The sequence below is a fragment of the Chiroxiphia lanceolata genome, chromosome 7 (genome assembly GCF_009829145.1).
Source record: "Chiroxiphia lanceolata isolate bChiLan1 chromosome 7, bChiLan1.pri, whole genome shotgun sequence".
NCBI lineage: Eukaryota > Metazoa > Chordata > Aves > Passeriformes > Pipridae > Chiroxiphia > Chiroxiphia lanceolata.
In genome coordinates, this window is record NC_045643.1 from 34,162,181 (window position 1) to 34,185,371 (window position 23,191).

The 23,191-nt window shown below is 37.3% G+C and overlaps 1 protein-coding gene across 4 annotated transcripts in view; it reads left to right on the forward strand.

Annotated features, from left to right (window-relative positions):
* SPOPL (speckle type BTB/POZ protein like) overlaps positions 1-23,191 on the forward strand; it is a 63,146-nt gene that overhangs the window by 17,567 nt on the left and 22,388 nt on the right. For 2 of the 4 annotated variants that reach the window (XM_032692932.1, XM_032692933.1), the window contains exons 5-11: positions 2,708-2,835; positions 6,991-7,168; positions 7,264-7,319; positions 8,864-8,986; positions 10,193-10,335; positions 10,420-10,473; positions 12,549-16,799. In XM_032692932.1, coding sequence (XP_032548823.1) covers positions 2,708-2,835; positions 6,991-7,168; positions 7,264-7,319; positions 8,864-8,986; positions 10,193-10,335; positions 10,420-10,473; positions 12,549-12,693 — 827 coding nt within the window. In that variant the 3' untranslated portion in view covers positions 12,694-16,799. Of the gene's footprint in view, positions 1-2,707; positions 2,836-6,990; positions 7,169-7,263; positions 7,320-8,863; positions 8,987-10,192; positions 10,336-10,419; positions 10,579-12,548; positions 16,800-23,191 lie in introns of those variants that run through there. The other 2 variants (XR_004357965.1, XM_032692934.1) reach the window with 2 other exon arrangements.

A 23,191-nucleotide genomic window follows, 5' to 3' on the forward strand; every position in this document is an offset into this window, starting at 1 on the left:
AAGGAAAGTAAATGTTTGTGTTTCGTGTGTATGTTTTACTCTCCTTCATCTCTTTCACTGATGGAGATGGTTCAGTTCCCTGCAAGCCTCCAGGTTCTGGAGCTCATGTGAGCAAAGATACACTTGTATACATTTGGTGAATCTTTTGGCTTGAGACAGTCTTCTAGTCCAGTAGTGGATTGGTGTGTGTGATAAAATGTGAAACTGCAGTGTGTGCATCAAAAAATATTTTGAGGTAATCATAGAATCACAGAATTGTTAAGGTTGCAGGTGACCACTGGAGTTTGTCTGCCCCAAACCCCCTGCTGAAAGCACGGTCAACTAGGGCAGTTTTCTTGGGACCTGTCATGCGTTGGATATCTCCAAGGATATAGACTCCACACCTTATCTGAGCAGCCTGTTTTAGTGTTTAACTAGATGCTGCTGCTCCTTTTTTGCCATAGGGGTTCACTGCAGGCTCTCATTCATTTGTTGTCTACCAGGATCCCAATCTCCAGTGACCTGTTTCTTCCTGATCAGTAGATCTGAGCAGACACTGAGCACAGCATTGCTGACATTGGCCTACCCTCTAATTCTGACTTAAAAGCTCTCAACTGGTTCATTATCCATTGCAATGCTAAAAATCACAAGGTGTCAAAACCTCAAAATCCTGTGAGTAGGTGTGTCTTCAGTTTCTTCAATAGTAGCTGTGCTGTATTTGGCACCACAGGAAATGTAAATATCTTTTCACTTTAGGAAATTAGCAACAGAAATCTTTTTCCTTGGACTTTCCAACCATTTGCTGTCTGCTGGAGATGCCATGTTTTTATTTATACAGTGAAATTATGCCCCACTTCAGATGTCCTTTTTAAATTGATAATTCCTGCACAGACTGCTGCCTTCAAGTGATGAAGCTGTGTGCAAAATAGATAGCAAACTAACATTTTAACTTTATTGAAAGAAAAGTACATTTATACTTTTATGCTGCTTTATTTTTTTGGTTTTTTATACTTAAAGTGCTACTGATGACTTAATTTCAGGGGATTAACACTGGTTGTTGCTGGTAAGAGTAAAATCTAAGTCTACAGATTAAAGAACTGGACTGAATCTAGAGAAGAAAGTTTTGAACCCTTTTTGAATGTGATTTTCTGATTTTTTTTTTCATTCAATTTAATGAGGTTGAAAGTTGGCCAGTATATGAAAACACTAATCCAGATGCCTAAAAATCAGTGAGTGCATTTCCCTCTGTGCTCTGCACAAGTAAAGGGTTGTAGTTGATATACGAGTGTGATAAGGTGATAGGGACAGAGACACCACACCTCTTGCAGTGTCAGTTCCTGAGGGGTTCTTCATTGCATTCTGAAAATACAATCAAAACCTCTACACTGTATTTTTCTTGATATAATTCTAGTGAAAAACTGTTCTGAATATCATTTTTCCAGCTACTGATGGTGAGGACAATGTATGATATGTATGTTTTCTAACATACACAGTGTAGTTCGTGGTCAGGTGTGTTCCAGTGATGCTACCAAGTTAATCAGTCTAGAGAAGTGTGACTTTTCCTCATGGCTTTATTTTGGAGGTTGTAGAAGGAATTGATATTTTAATAGATTCTGTCATGAAAAATACTTTCCTTTTAATACAAACTTCTGACTTAAACTTCTGAATTGCTCTCCAGAAGGCTAAAGCATCTCCCCATCCAGCAAATCAGATGGTGATGCATTTCTTGCCCGGCTTTTTTGGAATGAAAGGAAAGTTCTGTCTTGGAGAATTCTTCATGAGATCCCTCCCTGCTTCCCCTCTGGTCTTATTTCAGAAGTATTCTTGCTCTCTTCATTTTGAATGATCTTTCTAAATATAATCCAGAATATGCTTTATTCTATATGTATTCTTAAAGCCTTTCCCAAAGAACTTCTTTCCCATGTTTTAGTTCTACATAAAAGTATATGGTGCTTTTTCCTGTGGTTCAACTTGGGAAACAAGTGACCTCTTTACAGTAAACAAGCCATGCAAAATACCTGATCTTACTGAATTATATGTGTTTGCACTGAGATGACTGTGGAAACTGTTTTTTCGGGCTGTGAACATTAGAACCGGAAAATAAGAGTTGTGTGGTCACAGCAAATCTAATGGATTTTAAAAAAAATTCGTAGAACTATGGCTAAAAGGTAAATGTAAAAGTAAATAATATCTTTTTATGACCAAAAATTAGTTTGCTACTTGAAAACTTATATTTCTACTTGGCTATTTTAATGCTTCTACTGTATTTCAAACTGATTTCAACCTGTGAAACAAGATTTTCCATTTCAGGAAGAAGTCAAAACAGATTGTTATGACAACTGCAGAAGTTGTCAGGATGTGTTTGTGGTGACAAATTCATTGTAATGATACTTCCCTGTTGAACAATTTGTGTTTTGACACATTGGCATTCTTAAACATGAACTGAAAGACTCCTCATGCTGGGAGGTGCCTAAGATAGATCTAAGGAGTTGATATGGTTTGAATTGCAAATTGTGCTCTACTAAGTTCTGTCAAGTGTTTTACAGTATTAAAAAGCTTTTAATCAGTTGTGGGTTTTCTAGAAATGTGACACACGATCCAAATGTGTGATATTGATTCGGGGTTTTTTATTAACACTTAGCCTTGATGTAGAATGATGTAGAATGAGGTGTTGCTATTTGTTAATATTTGCCTTTAACTTGCTCTGTTTGTCCATAACTGTTATCAGAAAGCCAAAGAGCCTATCGATTTGTGCAAGGCAAGGACTGGGGGTTTAAGAAATTTATCCGAAGAGACTTTTTGCTAGATGAAGCTAATGGTCTTCTACCAGATGACAAGCTTACGTTATTTTGTGAGGTAAGTTGATATTTGCGAGGTTTTAAATGGTAAACTTTTAAATGAAGTGGTTTATATTCTAAGAGCTAGAGATTTATGTTGACTTAAACAGTAACATACTCTAGAAGTTGTCTTCTGTAAACTGTAAACGTGTAAAATACACATTTACTTGCTTTGTCTGCATTGCATTTTTTTTTCTTTTTTGATGCATGTGTGCTGAAATGTGAAATGTCTGCACTGATCACTTGGAAACTGTTGGACTTCTCCATGAATCTGTCAGGAGTATGTTAGAATCAACTGTAGAATTATTTATGCATATACATATGTGCTGTCTATAGAAGTGCTGTTTTACTGAGGTCACTTTTACTTAAAGAAGCTCTCTTTGGAATCAGAGGATTGTTTTTCTCTGGATAAGCAAAAGGAAATGTTTATGTACTGGTTCATGTTATAAAAAACCCCCAGCTAATTGCCAGAATCTTTGTTCCTTTAATATCCTAATTGATGGCTTTAACCAATTAACAGGTCTTTCCAGTAAATTAAACACTTTATTTTTGTATTAATTGTTACATTTTGTTTTCTGGGCAAATGCAAGTATCCTGTAGAAGGTGTGCTTGATACTGAAAATTAGTATTGAGAGCTGTGGTATAAATTTAAATTCATGGAGTATTATGGTTCACTTCTATAATATCAGTTATGTTGGTAACCTAAATTATCATATTAAAATTCACTAAAAAGCTTACTTAGTGTTAAAAATGGAAACTAGAGAAAGTAACAGTGTAAGTAGAGTGTATGTTAAATATACATTGGCCAGTTATCTGGGCCACCATAAAGTGATTAGTGACTTAGGAGGATGATAGATGCTCTAACTGCTAATAAGTTTGCTTTGATCTGTGTATTTACAGGAAATGTGTAAAATTGTCTTGGCAAGATTACAATTTAATTATATGTCATTATGCTGGGTAGGAAGAATAATTGAAATGTGGCCCTTGAGACTAGATATTGCAAATATAGTGCATCTTATTTTCATTTAGACAAGTTAAATTAGCTGCATGATAAATTTGTTATGAATACAATTATTTGGGTGATAAAAGCAGATAAAACAAGTGTTTTATGGTTTTATAAAGATACTTTTGAGTATTTTCTCATTTTAAGTTGTCTTCTTAATGAACACTTTGATGTAAATGAACAGCTCTTAAAAGTAGTGTTTGGTTTTGGAAATAGATCACTCTCTAATTTTAGAAATGAAGTAAAAAAAAAAAGTAGAAGAAATACTGAATTTTCCACAGAGAAATACTGTTATTTAAATTTTGATGCTAATTGTTGCATGTAACTGTATTTCCCTACAAAATTTTTGATGTTTTAATGTGAGTGACTTTTGTGAAGTGCTTGACCTGCTCTGATTATAAATGCTGAAGGAAGTAAAACATGCAGTTGTGCATAGTGAACATGTTAAAATAACTTCTGGCTTATTTCAGGATAAAGGAAAAAATGGCAATCCGAATATTTTAAGAATTTATTTAGATGTGTAATTCTAGCTCTTCAGCTGCCATTAGAAATAACAGGTGTTGTTTGCAGGACCTCTTTCTATAGACAAGTCCAAAGTTTTTGAACTTTTCAAACTTAACTTTAAGTACTAATTTCTGCGTTTGCCTTCCTACTTGTATCTTGGTTGGAAAACTGACTTACCACTTAAAACTGTACTGCATGAGACTTGTCAGACACAGCAGGTATTTAGTAAAGGCCGACCGTGTTGGTCGGCTCTTCCTCCTGTTGGGTTGCAGGAAGATTATTTGGTCACCTTTGGCAGCAAAGATATTCTGTGTTGCCAGAGGTTCCTAAGATCAGCTGGATATGCCCTTGGATTGGAACCTGAAGGGTTGTTAAGTTTAAATACTTTGTAAAATCTGGTGCTGCCACCGAAAAGTGGCCTTGTGATTAAATACAACCTCAATTTTGGTTGGTTTGTTTTTTTTTTTAAGTGAACTGATCTCTGTTTCACTCAATTCTCCCTTTCTGTATAATCTCAAAGTACTGAAGCCTTACAAATGTTTTCATTTGCTAATGGAATAGTATATTCTCTGCAGGGATGTTTTTCCTCATGAGTGCTTTCACGGATCTCTTACCTGGCTTAGGATGAGAGTAGTCTAGGGAATCACTTATATCTTTACTATTAGGTCACCACAGATTCAAAATCAAGAAAATTATACGAGTTGACACAATAATGTCTCACACACAGAACTTGTTCAAGTTGATGAATTTTCGTTATATGGAATTATCTTGGTGGGATTTCAGCTTGATTTAAATAAATTAAAAATGGAAAATGCAGTTGATTTTAAGCATATCATCTGGACAAGTGAGATATGAAACATCAGACCTCTGCAAGCCTTTGTATTTAGAATATTTAAAAGTTCTTGCTATTTATAGACAATACATGCCAGGCCGCTCAGGTGGAGGAGCCTTGAATTAAAATTTTGCTTGGGTTATATGTTAAAACCATAATAAATTGTTGTGTTGCACAACTTTCGATATATACTGGAAAGCATTCTAAAATGGAAGCTTGGAAGGTCAGTGATCAGTTTAGGTGCACATGAAGAGTGTGTAGATGACCTTCTTAGGCACTGTCTGTAGCCACCAAGAGGATGCTGAGTGGACAACCGGGATCATGAACTTTGAGTCAAGGCTCTGGAGAAGCACAGCTCTCCTCTGGCAACAGAAGATGAACTTGTCTAAGCTAAAACTTCCTTTTTGTGTATGTTCATCTCCTGAAATCACTGTGTGTGTGAAAACTGTGAAATAGAGAACACAACAGCTCTATAAATTTTTTCAGTTTTATAAATGTACAGTCTTACCGTGACAGGGAAGATTTGCAGTGCTTTGGGTTTCTTTTTTTTTCCCTCTTTAAAAGGTGGAAGAATGTAAAGGAATTTCTTATATTCACAAGGGGGAATGGGTTGATACAGGGAATTATGCAATGACTCAAATCCCCAAGCTGCTGTCATAATTGGATCATCCTCCTCCTCCTCTGGTCTGGAGTTTGGTTTGCAGTGCTCCAACTTTCTGTGAAGCTTAGCTGTGCTATTTTTACTTCATGCCAGATTTATTCCAGATGCTGTGCCTCTGGAAATCAATCAAAGCCGTGATCCTGGCAGTATCAGCATTTTCTCTTAACATATAACCCTAATTTTCTGTATTTGGGAGGATCAAGGTCTTTTAGCATGGCTCTTTACAAAGGTTTTATTCTCATATGTGTACTCTCAGACAAGAGAAGCAAAACCTGCTGAGCTCTTCTGTTTTCCCTCATTAAAAGGATTTAGCATATGAAGATCCCTGAAAAAAAGCAAGTAGGAGTGCTACTGACCTGTTTACTCTTATGTGAAAGACTTAAACATGGAGCATAATGGCAATATATTCACTTCAAATACACATATTTCACCATTTTCTTCAGTAGTTCTGTACAGAAATTACATCGTGTGAGCATGCATTTCATTACTGAAGTTACCTGCTACATCTCGTATTATGAAAATAATGGCTTTTAATCTTGTTTGGAAAACAATCACTTGTGATTCCTGCCTCAGCTGGACACAGTAAAAGGAAATAAGGAAGGAGCTGTTACTTGCACTTAGTTTGCATTATCACATTGCAGGTTAAGTATGAACTTACTGTCATTAAAATAAGGGCTATCTGATTAAAAATTTCTGTGGGTTATTCTTATGGAAAGTTTCTGTGACCTTGTGATCCTGATGATATGTATAAAATTTTGTATATATTTTATTTAAGTGTAAAGTGTCGAACTGGTAATTTAACTCTAAAATAGTTAAACTGTTAATTTAAGGGTTTTTTTGATCCCACTGATATCCTAAGAACCATATCTCTCCTCGACTTATTTACTTTGGCATGTCTTTCAGGTAGCATGTGCTATTGTGCTCGCTCTTTTTGTTTTGGTTGGATAAGTAAATAATATTAAAGTCTCTAAGTAAAGCCCTATTTTTGTTGTATTTTACTTAAAAGTAAACTGTAAAGCATTGGTTTATGGTTCTGGTCTAATGCCAGAAACATCACTGTTTTTTTGCTTTTCTTTGGAATTACTGAAATTCTAGCAATAGGTACTGTAATTTAAATATTATTATTATTGGCATTCAGTTATGAAGGAGTTGTCTTGCTGTGATTTTCTGTTAGGTAAGCGTGGTCCAAGACTCAGTAAATATATCAGGACAGTCTAATACAAACACTTTGAAGGTACCTGAATGTCGACTAGCAGAAGATTTAGGGAATCTCTGGGAAACCACAAGATTTACAGATTGCAGTTTTTATGTAGGAGGACAAGAATTCAAAGCTCATAAATCTGTCCTTGCAGGTACTTTCTACTTTTGTCTCGCTATTATTTTGTAATTTAAATTGCTTAAAGTTTAAAATTTGATTATATTTAATACTTAACTTTTCTTGATGCAGCACGATCTCCAGTTTTTAATGCAATGTTTGAACATGAAATGGAGGAAAGCAAAAAGGTAAGCTTTACTGAAAATATTACCTGTAACTTTGTGAAAAAGGGAAAACTTGCGGAAAACTTGAGGTATTTCAGATTGAGGAAGATGAGAACTGCGTGATGAGGGTGCATGAGGGGAGGAGGGACTACTGAATTCTCTCCTGGTGAGTTCTGAGGGAGTTTGTGTACATAGAACAGAGAGGTGCTGCAGGATTTGTTTTTTCAGGTACTTGTGTCTGCCCTAGATAATGTTTCTAAACATTAGCTACTGCTGTAATTGGCCTGGTAATCTCTGCCCCTTTCTGCTTTAGTTTTTATCTTCACATAAGCTGATTGACTTGACTAAGGTTCTACTATTGTGTATTAAAGCATTTTTTTATGGTAGCCAAGAAACAAGGGGTGAATTATGACTCGAATTAAGCCCTGAGGCAGTGAAACACTGCTTTTCATTCACAGCTTCTACAGGCACTTGACCTGTGTAAGTGTTTTGGATGGATAGTTAATCAGCAGAGAGCTGCTTCTGCTTTTATGCACTTGTTACCTCCCACAGTGAGGAGTTGTTTGTGTCTTTCATGAAAAAGAATATGAAAAATAGGAATAGATGATCATCACTTGTTCTTGAAGGCTGCAGGATGCCACTGTGTGAGCAAATATAGCAGAGAGGGATATGGTGCTGTAGTACAATTGAGTTTCACAGGCATGGCACTTTGCTTCCCTGCACTTCTCCAGCTTGGAAACTTTCACAGGTGGAATTGGAATATTTGGAGCATTTTATTGAGATTTTTGGGCTGAAAGAAACACAGCCATGTTACAGCTTCAGTAGTGTGCCATGCCAGGCCTTGGTCTTCTTGTTAGCAGTAAATGTCCAGCACAGCCCAACTCCTAAACAGTGTGATAGGGAACCAGAACACACCAGTGCCTCTTGGGTGCTGATGGCCTGTGATTTTTGTACTCCATTCAAAAGTCTGGTGCTTCCTTCTACATCTCTGACATAATTTCCTACTTCCTTAGTTGCTTCTAGGGAATGCTACTGTAGAGTTGGGTCAAACATGCAATACCACTGTTGTATTAGGATGGTCTTCAGCTACATGATGTCTGTTCAATGTGCTGCCTTGTTTGCTTTTTTGGATTCTGAGAACAAAACGTAGGTTATGTGGACTTAGTTGAAGTCAAGCGAAAAATGCCTCAATTTGTTGTGTCTGCTGCACTGACTTCTGATATTCCAAACACGTTGCTGTTGGGTTGGAAACTTAGAAGCATTTTTAAATATTCCTGAAACTGTGTCTTGATTTTTATGTACAACTTGTATGATAGATTCCAGAGTTATACATTTCTAGAAAGAAAGTTGCAATTACTTTTTATTGCTGAAGCTTTTCCAACTGATTTCCACCTGACTTTTTAAGAGCTTTTTCGATTGCTTTCTGCTTAACTTTGTTGAATGTTAACTTAATTTTGTAAGGATTTTGTATGATGGATGGCAAATGAAAACTTGTAGTGTGCGTGCAGATGATAATGGATATTCACTTTAAATTTAAAAGACTTTTATTGATTCTTCTTCTTTCCCAGAATCGTGTAGAAATAAATGATGTAGACCCTGAAGTTTTTAAAGAAATGATGAGATTCATTTACACAGGAAAAGCACCAAACCTTGAAAAAATGGCTGACAATTTGTTGGCAGCTGCAGACAAAGTAAGTAGTTGACTCTGAAGTTCTCAAACCTCATGTTTGCTTGTGGAATATTCATGTAAAAAAAAAATCTTATGTTCAGATTGATACATACTTTGATTTTTTAAATTTGAGAACCAGATCTCATCAGAAATGGAGAAAGATGGGAAAGAGTAGATTTTTTTTTTTTTTAAGAAGTGGAAGGCTGATAAATCTTTCTTAAACAGAAGTGTTTCAGGTGTTTATTTACTACCAATTTTTTTTAGAATTTGAGGATTATTAATATGATTTGGAAAATTGGTCTTGAATAAAATGTATCCTAGATCTTTGTGTTCTTCAAGAAGATTTATACAAATTCCTGAATTAACTGTGCTCCCTAAAGTACTGCTACTTTAGAACTTTCATCTTTTTGTCTTCCCTACAAACATAACAGTTCTCTAATCTTTTATCTCTTCCGTGTTGGGATCTTGTCTACTCTTTAAAGTGTTGCTCAGTAGAAGAATACTCTTTCTGCTGTGATTTTTGAGATAAAGGGACTTATAGCAGCTCAGCAATTAAAGTTATTTTATGAACGATGGCCTTTATTTAGGGAATAATTGATAAACGTAGAGACTATTATAAGGTACAGTTGTACGTCTGCATCCTGTTCATAATGTGTCATCCTTCAAAAAAAGAAGCACAGTTTATTCATGCAAAATATATTATGAGAATGCATTTGTTTTATATCAAATTTCTGGTAGGCTGTGTCAAAGGTATGACAGAAATTAAGAAATTCAAAGATGGGTTGGGGCTAAACTTGAAACAGGCTAGTTTTAAATAGGCTAATGTATTTTGCCTTGGACAGTTTGATGAAACTCTCCATTACATAATATGTTGCCTCTTGCTTTGAGATAAGAACCTGTCTAATTCTGATTTTGATAAAGAGCCCATGTGTGTTCCTTGCTCTTCCTCCCTTACCAAACTGAAAGGAGATGAAAACTTCTGAATTAATTATTTTTGTTGTTTTAATAAAAGTTCTGTGGGTCAAGTGTTTGATCAGTTGGTCAAGCCTAGTGCATGTCTTACGTTTGAGAACTCTTCAGTGCAGCATGTTGTGTTTTGAAGGAGGTTTGATGTTAATCTTGAGAGGCACCAAGTCGTTCATGACCGGAACTGTCTTAAGAGCTGTGGAGATAAGGGCAGAAGGAATGATTTTGGAGAATGATTAGTGTAGTTTTTCTCTTTCACCAGTATGCACTGGAAAGGCTGAAGGTGATGTGTGAGGAAGCACTCTGCAGTAACCTCTCGGTAGAAAACGTTGCTGACATTCTTATCCTCGCAGATTTGCACAGCGCTGAACAGTTAAAAGCACAAGCAATAGACTTTATTAACAGGCAAGTACTGTTTATGGGACTCTAAATACCTTTGTATTTATGCTTTGTGTACCTTTTCAATATTGGCACAATTGTCTCTTACAGGTGCAGTGTTCTTAGACAACTTGGGTGTAAAGATGGGAAAAACTGGAATAGCAAGTAAGTTTCCCTGCCCCACGATGTTCTGTACAAACACTGCTAAATAGACTGCAGATCTTAAGAACTGTTGCTTCATTTCCACACTACTGAGGCCTGTCACTGACTGTAAGTAAAGTAGGAATCAGCAGATGCTACCCCAGTTATGATTGTGACTTCCCCTTTAAATGATAGGGAGCGTTAACTGCCCTCCAGTGTGAGAACCTAACAACAGCTGGCTTTTATTCCCAGTCCCAGGGACATAGTGCTGTGAGATGGTGGCAGCAGCCTTTATAAAGGAAAGCATTCTCTTCACTAACCAGGTTTGTGCCTGGAGGAGTGATAACCCCAATGTGGTTTCAAGACTTGTTTAGGTCAGTGTGAGCCCACAGTGTTGCCTGAGCCTGCAGTATTTCCAAAGACAGGAGGGCAGTTGCTTTTTTTTGCCTTTGGGGACATGTTTGTGCACCTTCCCACATGCCAGCACTGGTGCTCTGGAGGCCACACAACTAGTCAGGCAGGTCCCTCCGATCTGGCTGACTCTCAGTGCTCCTACCTACACTGGAAATAGGGTGAGAATGTGTGGCTCAGACCGTGGGACTGATTGCAGCAGCAGCTCAAGTGAGTCATGGGGTAGAAGACAGGAATAGCCAGTGGTGGGGTCAGACAGTTAAAGGGGAGTAGAGCATTTATTTCTTACTGTCAGGATCTCTAGAGAAGTTAAAGGCTGGGTTGTGCCAGTTAGTTTAAATTAGAGTGTTTCTCCTTTGAATAACAAAGGCTTCACAGGCCTAATGATTGAGCATGATGTGGAAAAGAAGGGGCTGGTGGAAAGTAAATAGTAAAATACCAGTAATAAGGATAAGTCAGAATTGTGACTGTGTAAACTAGTTGATGTATTTATTCCTCCTCAAGTGATTTGGAAGTTCCTGAGCTGACTTCAGTCTTGAGTAATTGCCAGCTAACATGCTGGCCATCTTTGCTTTGGCTAAAGCATCCACAGTAAATCAGAGAAATAATGTGAGAGGGCCTGGCTTAATTTACTGACTCTGGGCACCAGGAAGTCTGAACTTTGGTTTTGTTTCTCAAGGCACTTACCTTTACTGACTTGCAGCAGAAGATTAAAGACTTGCATTAGAAATCTGCCAAAGGCGTTTTAGAGATCATATGGTACAGAGGTCAACTGCTAACTTTATGCTTGATTGTGTTCCTGAAACAGTATGAGGGTGCTCTTGAAAGGCTTCTGAAAATGCAGAGCAACAGAAACTTGGGATTGATGCATAAAATGTTAGTTCCAAATTACAGATTTATCCTGTGTCAATGTGGTATTCATCCCAACCAGTGTAATATTCTTCATGTGCAGAGTGAATTTTTTTGCTTTCGTCTATAGTATTTCACCAAAAAGTAAATACATACATTGAGTTTTTAATCTCCAGGATGTCAGTGTAATACTTGCTGAAATCTGTTGTTGTTTCTATGTTAGTTAAAAATCAACAGTGGCCATTGAAAGCCATTTTGAATGTAGTCCATCATCTGTACTGAAAAAAAGGGTGAATGTTCTCAAGTATGCTCCACTGGTACTGAGACTGCAGACTCCCAGGGAAGGGTTTTGTAGCCAGCCAGCTAATCTGTCTTCATGGCTCTTTATAGTAGATGAACTATATCATTTTTGCTGCAGTTTCAGCTGATTCATTTTGTCATCCTTCTCTCTCCCCAAATTGAGCATGCCCTTTTATGTAATGAGATTATCACGTCTCGCCTTGCTTTTTGTCTCTGCTCTGGAACTCATTTTCCTCTAGTTTTCCTCTTTATTTTAGTGTTTTTCCTGAGCAATTTCAAGGTGGTTATCCTAAAACAGTGTGCAGTAATGGATGCAGTTCTGTAGCTGAGGTCTTGCTGGTGCTGAGTAGTCCTACATCTGATTATGATGATAAACCCATATTGCAATTTGCTGCATCTGTCCATCGGCATCCTTACTGGCTTTCATCGTCTGTCATTTTACAATGGCTCTTCTGCACTAGCCCTGCCTTGCCTGCTCTTCTCCGCTGTGCATTTGGTTTGTAAAATTGTGTGACTGTTCTTAATGCTTCTGTTTTCAGCCAAGCAACAGACATAATGGAAACAGCAGGCTGGAAGTCCATGATCCACTCCCACCCTCACTTAGTAGCAGAGGCCTTTCGCGCACTGGCGTCTGCACAGTGTCCACAGTTTGGCATTCCACGCAAACGGCTAAAACAGTCATGAAATCTTCCATGAACTTTAGAGAAATTGGACTGACTCTACTCCTCCATGTCCAGAGGTGTTTTCACAAAGCATAACAAGAGTTTTTGTTATCCTTGTCCACAGAACAGAAGCTGAAAAAGCCTATTGTTTGCTTTTCAGATGGATAATTTATGGTTTAATCCTCAGCTTTAAATTAGACTGATTAATTCACTGAAAGGCCTTAAATTATCTTCAATGACTCTCTAGTCCATATAGTCTAATGTATCTTGATTTTTTTATTATTATTTTTAATGTGCCTTGTCTTTTTGACTAGGCTCTGCAGGATTGCACTAGCTCCATAATGCAGTAAAGTTGAAAACTGAAGATTAATTTTTGAAAGGGATCTTCCATTATTTTCAGAAGAAAAAAAAAAAAAGATTATAGTTTGGTCCTGTGCTAACTGGAAGGTTTTGACTGGCCTCTCATTAAAAGCACTTGAACCAGAGGCACATCATGTACCCTAGACAAGTGCTAAATATAGGGAGAGCCTGTTTACCTTCAGCGAATGCCTACAGGCTATTTATGGCAATATACTGCTTTGAACGTAATTTATTTTTCATTGTGGGGGCAAATATGCAATGGTTTGGCCCAAAAATGTATTTTCATTACAGTTTGTAATGCTTACTGTGTGTGTGTCAAAGCTGTCCTAGCGGTGAAAAGAAACACAGAATAAACCTCTTGCTTGTGTTTCTTTACGGTCCATCATTAGTTTACATTTAATGCAGAACTGAACGAGAGGTAAAGAGTTCAGTGTGAAAAGGAATAATGTTGTATATGGAAAAATTATATCCCATGTGTATGGTTACGTAGAAAAGTAAAGGATGCATAGAATGACCAAATGTAAATTGAGGAAATGGGCCAAATGGATTCCGAATATGCACTTTTAATGTGTAACTTTTATATGTTGTGTGGTACATATATATTTTGCTTTTGATGAATTAATGAGGTACAGGTAATTGTGGCTTAACTTTTTAGATACATTTTAAGATGCCCACAGCCACATGGGATTTAGTTTTGTTAGAAAAGAAAGGCATGTCTTTTTAAGACTCAATTGAAGGTGGCTATTGCAAGCTTTCATATTTAAGTAACAGAATATTTTCGCTTATTTGAAAAAGGCATGTGAATGGTAAAAACTTTGAAGGGATTTTTCCCATCTTGACTCATGTGCACAGCTTCCATTAACACCTGAGGAGGCTGTGTACACATCGAGGAGTATTTCCCTGAAATGTCAGATGGTATTTGCAAGCAGAGACTTGCTCAGTCTTGCATTTCAGTTATTGTACTAGCATTGTGGATGGTATTGAAATTCTGCATAATGTGAAAAGGATGAAACATTTGTAAACTGCTTGTCATGGGCCAGTTCTTTATTATATGAACCTTAGCTTTAATTTCAACATCCTCAGTGTTTGATAGCTTTGTTTACAATTGGGAGGAAAAGTCTGCAGTAGTGCACACTCTAAATGTTCCCTGAGTTATTGCATTGAGTTTACTGTAATAGTCATAATATGCTGTATTTCTTTTTATTTGGGAAGACTTGGGTTTAGCAGTGGGGAATGAGAGGAGATCTCACCTAATTTATACACATATTTGCATAAGGGTTTGAGTTGACCTATTAAAAAAAGTTATGCAGGGAGGAAAGAGGAAGAATTTTGAATTGTTTACTGTCTTGAAATCTATCTCCATCCTCATTTCATTGAGGTTCATCTGAATTGCTCTGAACAAAATTTTTGGAGGAAAGAATATATAGTTTTATACTTTGGCTTCTTGTAAGGCACTAGCAAAGGTAAATAGGAAAAAATACCCAGTCCAATTTTGAAGACTAAAACCTCTAAACATGCATTTTCTTCTTGACTTCTGACTAAATCTTTATGATGGATAAAGTGTAAAATCAGAAACTTAATTACTACAGAAGGCATCAAATTATATATTTGTAGAGATTTATCCTTTTACCGGTTTTTAGGTATTTATCTGAAATAAGGTCTCATAGGCGTTCTCCACAATAAGAGAGTAAAGGCAATTATTCCAAAACCATGATTTTTTTGCTGCACTGTGTAATGCGTTGGGACTACAGATCCTCGTGCTGATCACTGTAAAACTCGCAGCTCTCACGTGCAAAGTGACTTGAATAGTTAATGGTGTAATGATTGCCCAGGTCAGCCTGTTCTGAAGTAACAACATACAGTAATCAGATGGAAAGCTTAAGGATTTCTGTGAATTTTTTATTTTAAGAAGCTTAATAGCACACTTGGTACCAAAAAATGTCAGACACTGTGCTGTGATATCATCTACATCGTAGAGTGTCCCCTTCTCCAGTCAGGCAGTGTAAACCATATGTTACACTAACAGGAAAAAGCCCTATGATGATGGATCTGTTTAGATTTGATTTTATTTATTATGTATATTTTCAAGTTTTGTCAGCTCTTAAGAAAAAGGTAAAACAATTGCTGTATTCTTAAGTGAATGCACTAATTATTCACCTCTTTAATTACCTACATGCAGTGTTCTCACTGAAACGGGACAACTGGTAATTACAACCATCTTCTTCGGATTCAGTAGCTTCATTTCATTCCCCACACCTCAAGAACTTGCCCTTCAAAGCCTCAGTTGTCAGTTCAAAGTGCAGCAGATTGAAAAAAAGCTATCTAAATCAACGGAGAGATTTTTTTCAGGCTGAAACCTGAGGTTTGTGTTTTGTTCTTTTTTTTTTTTTTTTTCTCCTTAGTCTTCTATCCAGATTAGGACTATGACGTATGAAGGTGCCATGTTTTGGCTTGCCAACACTACCCTCTCAGATAGATGTGAACCACCGCTTCCATACTTTTCTGGGGAGAACCCTGCATGTGTCCTGTGTGTGCGTGCGCGTGTGTGTATGACTGTGCGGTGTTTTTTTTTTGTCAAGAATGACTTTCTAAAAACAAGGACTCAATTTGCTGTTAAAATGCTATTATGTATTATATATATATATATTTTTTTTTTTTTCCATTCGAGCCTCTCCTAAGGAGATGCTTTGGGTGGAAGTTGCTTCAATAAATAATCCTTATTTCCTAGTCCATTTACTGCATGCAGAAGTATGAACACATTGTGCCTTTTTAGGAAACTGTTGCAGTGAAGGGAAGGTTTAACAGGATACAAGGTCTTTGTGAAAGGTATTTTTAAAGATGAAGGAGAATGCTATTTGATACTCAATTGAGATGGAAAAGTTGCATGTTGATTCTTCTTCCTAAATTCAGTTTCACCGAGGTAGAAACTACACAAACAAGTGGAATAAGTATTACAGATACAAGTTGAGTAATGGTATCATTTTGTGAAATTGTGATAATATTTGCTGTTACAAGATAAGTGTATGTCAAAACGTGATAATCATGGACACAGAGTTACTCTAGTTCTGATGTTTTTCTAAACATTGAGTATTTAGTATAAAATTCACCTTTGCACAGAAGATCAGTAGAAGACCTATATGGAGATTATGTTCCTTTTAAATCCTCACAGCAAGTATTCTCCCTTGGGAGTATAAAATGATGTGCAGTATTTGAAACTGTGTTTCATGGAAGACAGTGAATTGAAAATGTGAGGTGTTGCTACCTGAAATGTTGAATTTTGTTGAATTTTACAGCTGGTTAAAATTCCTAAGCTTAATTGATTTTGGGTTTTTTTTAATTGACAAGTGGAATGTTACCTGTCCTCTTTGTCTGGTGTTAATAGTGTATTTAGTGCAGAGCTTAGCTCCTTAGCTAGCAAGACACTTAGTCTCATAACTTGGCTTCTGCTTACAGTAAATGGACTATGTTTGTAAAGGGAATTCACTATTTCAAGTGTTTTGCAAGGAACTTCACTGTATTTGTAACCTGGTTTTTGAAGGCTTAAGATCAATGAGTCCTATTTTAGAAATTAAACCAGTGAAATGACTTAGACCTGTTTTGGGGTGGAAATGATTAAGAGAATTCAGATATGTAAACAGTTGTATCAAACCATCCAGCCTTTTTTTATCAGCTGATGTTAATGGTGAAATACTTTTTGTACCTTGTTGCTGAAAATATTTTTGCGTTTCAGCACATCAAGTTACAATAAAGTTGTTACTTATACAGAAAGTGTCTGTCTGGCTTGTATTTGTTTGCCTTTTTTTTTTCCCCCTGTATCTGTTCCCAATGGCTGCCTTTGCTTTGAGAGAGGTATTTTACCAGCACTGTGAGTCTAGTGAAAAATATACTGCTGTGCTTTTGGAAACCTCTTCTGGGGAGGATCATCTTGCAGCCTTACTTTGATCTCCACTAACTTAGTTATTTTTCCATTTTGACACTTTCAAATATCTTAGAGCTCTGAACAGCTTAACTTGCCTACCTGAGAAGTGACTGCCTTTACACAGACTCTGTCAGGACTGATGCTTGGTGGGAAGAAGGGTTGGTGCTGTGGTAATGAAGATTTCTTTGTCCACCTGCCATCAAAAACTGTCATCTTTTGTCCTGTCAAAGAGTATAGGCTTATAATGACCACATCCAACAGGAATGCTGTTTGCATTTGTTACAGAAGAAGTGGTTTGTAAGAGTAATCTCTGTGAGGAGTTCATGGGGTTTAATATGGTTGTAAATATTTTGCAATCATATGTAGGACTGTTGATATTGAGAGGTGCCTTCTGTATATTTGACTTTGGATGCACTGAACTCCAGAAAACAATGGATGTCAAGGTAAGTTACTTCATTAAAAATGTTTGCGGGTAGGTACATGCAAAATTCTCAAGGTTTAACAATGGCATAACTCACACCTTCACAGGCAACTCCAGTAACCTGCAAGGGAAACAGGACTGTTACCACTGTGAGTGGTAATATGAATTATTTGTGCAAGTCCAACTTTTTGAAATGAGCTTCATCTTTTAGGTAAAAAAATATTAAACTTCATTATTTCTTTTTTTAGAAGTCTGTATTTTTATCCTTAGTCTTTCTGAAGTAATTTTTCTTCCAAGGTGTTTATCTTGTCATCGTACGAAAGTTTTGTTATTCAGCAAAATGGATTCAATGAGCACTGATTAAAAAAAAAGCACCTATTTTCTTTCTAAAATGAATTCTAATAGTGTTTTGTGAGGAAACTGGGCACTTAAAGAAAGCTTTTCTCCTTTGAGATGAATGCTTCTGAGTGTTTTACAGTGTCAGTCGAGTCCAGTGTATGTCCTTCTCTTTCATTAAAAAGGGAAAACTCAAATAACAAGTTGGTAATATATGCTGTTAGATTAAAAACCATCTCTTGCCATACAGAATTGCCCATCCTGCCATACACTGAAGGGACAGTTTGATGTCCTACAGAGTAGGGCCAGCTTAACCAGTCTCTGTTACTGCCATGAGAAGAGAAGTTATTTCAGAGTGCAGCTTGAGCAGTCACAGGTGAGAAATGTTGATTAAAGTGTCTTTGTGCCACTTCTCCAAACCTCACATGGTTTTCTATGTTTTAAGATAACTTCTGTTACTATTTAAGTCAGAGTATTACCCATTCCATTACAACTTTAACTTGCCATGTTTATTAAGTAAATTAGACTAACAAACTGCTTCCATTATACACAGATAACTTTGCACTTAACGTTGTGACAGTGTGGTAACAGGAAATGCTGTTAATTGCCATTGAAAATTAGAGTAGTTTTGAACAGTTTGTCTTTCTACAAACTTCTTGGTAATTTTCCACTAGAAGAACATGGGTTTTGTTGTCAGTTTTGAAGATTCCTTCTTTGTACTCTCAGAGAGAGCTGGAAAAAATAAAAGTACAGGAGAGGAATGAAGTATTTCTGATGTATGATGCAAAGAACTTGCCTTTTCCATTACAAACACTGCAAAAAATATCAACTGTGAGATATTCTCAGCTGTGAGAATTCCTGAGTGCTTTGGAATGGCATTCCAGAGGGTGTCAAATAAATTATATTTTAAACAGTATGTGAAGTTGATGCTCAAGTGCAAAATTGGGTTTCTCATGAGTCAAGTATAAATAACAGAAATGAGCTTGTGACTCAAGACTCAGGAGGGAAAAATAACTGCAGACTTTGCTTGGCCTTGGCCTTCTTATAGAGAAACAACCAAGAGTGTTTTGAGTTCTCAGTTAAAGTATTTTGAAGGAACCTTAGAGCTAGTGGTGATTATCATCCTGTCAAGCAGGGAGCAGATTGGACTTCTTTGAAAACGTTGCCTGACACCGACATTTTTGTCTTGCATTCTTTAGCAGGGTTTGGAGCATAACAATATTTTTGTGCAGGTACTGTATTTCAATCAAGGGTTTGTATATAATGAGTGGAAATCTCTGCTTTGCCAAACTTATGCATGTTTCATGCGTTGGCAGTGATAGTCATGTAGAAAATAAATTGCACCATGTCAGACTCCGAGCTGCTGATCAGGATGGAGGCGGCTGGTGCTGCATTTTAAGCAGTTACAGTTTTTGACTTCCCACGTTTCTCACTGCATAGTTGACTGAGCCATTTCAGTTACAAAAGGTAAATTTTGAAGCATATGCAAAAAAGGTTCTAATAGTGTGACATCTTAAAGCATAGAAGCTTTAACTGCAGGCTGACCTATTTTAACAGGAATTGCCACGTAAACTATTTTAAATATTCCATTTTCAAGTTGGTGACTTTCTGTAAGCTTTGAAATTAATTTCATGTATTGTGTACACAATTTTCTAACCCAGCTGTGTTTACCGAGTCTTGAAATTTTAAAACAAACCACCTCCTTGCTACTGAAGTGTTCAGCTGACATGTTTACCTTCTGTGGTCAGCAAAGACTAAATCTTGCTCGGGTAGTTGTGCCATCCCCAGATGAAGAGCTGTGGTGTTGTGTTCTCTGTGAAGCCCACACCATATGTTTTTGAATGGAGAAAAAGAAGTCTGTTAGATTGTGCATCTTCTCCCTGTCACGTCTCGCAGATGGGCTGTTCCTGTCAGACACACACATGAGGGAGTCCTTACGCTACCAAGCCTTCATTCCTCCCTTACAGCAGGACTGGGGTTTACTATGCTGGATCAAAAGAGTCTGTACCAACACAACTTCCCTGGGGAGGGTTATTGCAGGGCAGTCAAGAGAGGAACATAAAATATTTTTTTTGTGTGTTTATTGGCTTTTTTGGTCAAGGTGAATTGGAGACACAGGTGTGGAGAAGTGTGGGTGTCTTTTTGGATTCTCGAAATGCCTTGTTTATCTGCTGTGGTGGTGTTTTGGAATGTGTGCTGACACCACTCAAATAATATAAATAAATACAAAATACCTAGTGAACCTGCAAATGCTTTATAATGAAATGTCATCAAGTTCAGTTTTCCTGATTTAAAGAAATAGAGATGTGAATTTCCTTGTGACAGTGCCTTTTAACAAAAATGTATGGTGTCAGATTTAGTTAATCTCAGAACAAACTGTAAAAGGGGTTAAATTGTGTACTAAATTAGGAAAATGCAGTATTTTACCAGTAATGCTAGAATGGCATGCATCTACTTTTGACAAGCTGACGGACCAGAGAATTGAAACTTAATGAATCTTAATGCTTTCTGTCATGTACTTCAATTTTCTCAAATTATTTCTCCAATTAGTTCTAGTCTTTGTGAAAGAATGATTAATGATAATTAATACATTCTTTTAATTTGCATATTCAATCTCCAGTGTTACTAAAAAATACAGATTTGTGTATGTGGGTGGGGTATGTTTGTCTCTTATTTCTTTGGGGTGTTGGGGTTTTCCAGATTTTTGGTTTTGTACTTCCAATTGAACAGGGAGAACATGGTGGATGCATTAGGGACTTTAATATACTCTTTCCACATAAATAATTAGGGCATAACCGAGGTCTCCAATCTTCCCTGTGAAGATGTTTTCCCAGGTACTCTTTAGTGGATAGGTAGGGAAAAAGTTATTGTCAGGAGCTTAACTCATCCTTGAGTCTGCATCTGAAAACATCTACATCTGCAATAGAGGGCATCTGTTCTTCAGCAGTTGGTTTTGGTTTGTTTATTTTATTTTTAGAGTTTCTGTATGCCTCCTTTATGTTGTCATTCAGTTTTATTCTACTCCTGACATGCACACATGTATGGATTTATCCATGATCTGAATTTTGTGTTTGAAATCAGTACAGCAGCATGAAGTTTTGAAAGCCATTGGTTTTTTGCCTGCATAGAAACTCAAGCTTTCCATGCCGTTCTGCAGGTATCTAATGTTTGACTCTTAGAAAAAACCAACCAAACAAAAAAACCCCAGCAATTTTGGCTTCTGCTTAATTAGTCTTTTGCCTTTTCATACAAATGCTCATCCAGAGGAAAGAACTGAGATCAAACGAAAGTATTTTTTCAGCAGCAGAAAAAGGGCACAGTAGGGTAAAACTTTGTTTCATTGGCAGGACATAAAGATTCAACTTGAAGAAATAGAACTTCATATTTGACAGGACAATTAGCTGAAACAGATTTTGTGTGAGGGAGATGCTGTAAAGCTACTAATGCAGAAAAATGCCTTTGGGGCTGTTCCTGGGGCAGCTGTGACTCTGCAACTCTCCTGCCCACAGGACATGTATTTCAGATGCTTGTTAGGATAACTCATGGTTGGAAGTCTGCAAGAGTGGCAGGCTCTGTATATCTGAAGTAACATTTCTTCAGGTAGCTCTACAAAGCCTTCTTCTTTAGACACACTTTATCAAAGACATGGAGTGCTTACAATTTCAACTACTTTTTTAATCAATAAATACTTCATTCTAGTTTTCTTGCCACTCATTTAGTTAAATATGTGGTGTTTGCTGGGGCAGCATGCCCTGGTTATATCCACCTCTGAATATTCTGTACAAATTTTAATCAAAGTACTTAAGCAGAAACTGGCTTTCTGGAAGAATTATCCTCCCAAAAAATAGTATGGGTGTCCAAGAGGTGCTGAGATGGTAACCAAGGTGCACACTTAGGAGGCTGCAGTTTTCCAATAAGGTGATATTCTGGGCAGTTAAAAATATAGAGGTAAAAAGTGTAGGTATTTTGTGACTCAGTGTTAAGAAAAGGGATGTTAAAGGACGATTTTGGAGTATCCTCAACAGCTGACTATTAAAAAAACCCCATGTAGTATAAATCCAAGAGCATCTAGAATTTGGGCACATTTTGTGTAATAAATAATCATATCTACATTCTTGGTGGTAGTCATTCTATGAACAGTCTCTGTATTTACTTTGAGTCAGTGCTATCAGAAAGTCCATAATCTTCCCTCATAGCTTGTTTGCTGAGAGCAAACTAAACATTTGTTCCTGATTCCTCTGGATAAAAATATGTAGAGGAAGGTGGTGTTGCACTGAGACTGTCCTTAACAATAATCCTCGTTAGTGTTTTAGCATGAATTACAAAGATGGAAAGAAGCTTTTCCTGGCATCAATGGGGTTTTTTTGTGCTTTAAAGATGAGCACAAGCCCAGGGCTGGCTCAGCAACGTTCAGTGCCACAAGGACAGCATCTTTAATAAAAATAAACTTTATTTACCTGTATGTAGAGATTCTTATCACAGAACCATCAATGCTGCTGGCATAGTTTCGTGATCTTTACTTCCTTCTTATAAGGCTAAACTTTGTCAGAACTGGCTTCTATGCCTGCAGATACACAGGGTTTAAGCATCTGTAAGGGAAATGCCAGTTCCCCCAGAGGAACTGCCTTGGAGGAAGGATAAGGGTGTGGCTGGCTGGGTGGAGCTGAGGCACCACTGCTCACCTGCTAAACAGCTGATATCCCTGTATGGGGTGGTCAAAAGCTGTTGCTTCAGCAAGTTTGGCTTAAATAGTGAAGTTGGGGGTGAAATGAAGGAGGGCAGCTGTGTTGCCCACAGCAGTGCTCTTCAGCAGGGCAGGAGGAATGAGCAGTGGAGCAGCCAAAAGAGGAAGGAGGCAATTGCAGTTTGATAATGTTGTGATATTTTTTTTTCCTTTTTTGTCTTTGTCAAATATTCAAAACAGAGGATTCATCAAATAATTGATAAGGAGAGGATGATGAGTGCTTTTATTTCCAGTGAGTTTGAGCTGAAAGGACTCAGTGCCCCTTTCACATGGCAGGCCAAGTATTCTTCTTTCCCATTTGCACCTTGCAGAATTTTTCTCCCCCTCTCCCAGGTAACAGCTGCTGGAAGTAGGTGAAGAGAAATGACAGTAAGAAATAGATTCTGCCTCTGCAGTGAGTGCCATGCTCAGGAGCCTGTTCCTGAGTAGGTGTGTGGCAGAGCTACTGGAACTACCCTTGGGAAGTTATGCAGGAAGAATTCAGAGAAAACATGATCTTTCTTTGCTCCTCGCCCAGAACTGTGTGTTGACATGATGTTTGTCCTTCTGCATCCCAGTAAAGGGATTTGAACAAAAACACATGGAAGAGCCTGCGTGTCAAAAATGGTATTTGCTAAGCTAGCTGAGGAACACTTTTTAATATTAAAGAGCAATTATTTGTTGTTCTTTAAATATCATAAGCTGGCTTGGGTTGGAAGGCACTTCAAAGGTCATCTCATTGCACCCCCCTGCCATGGACA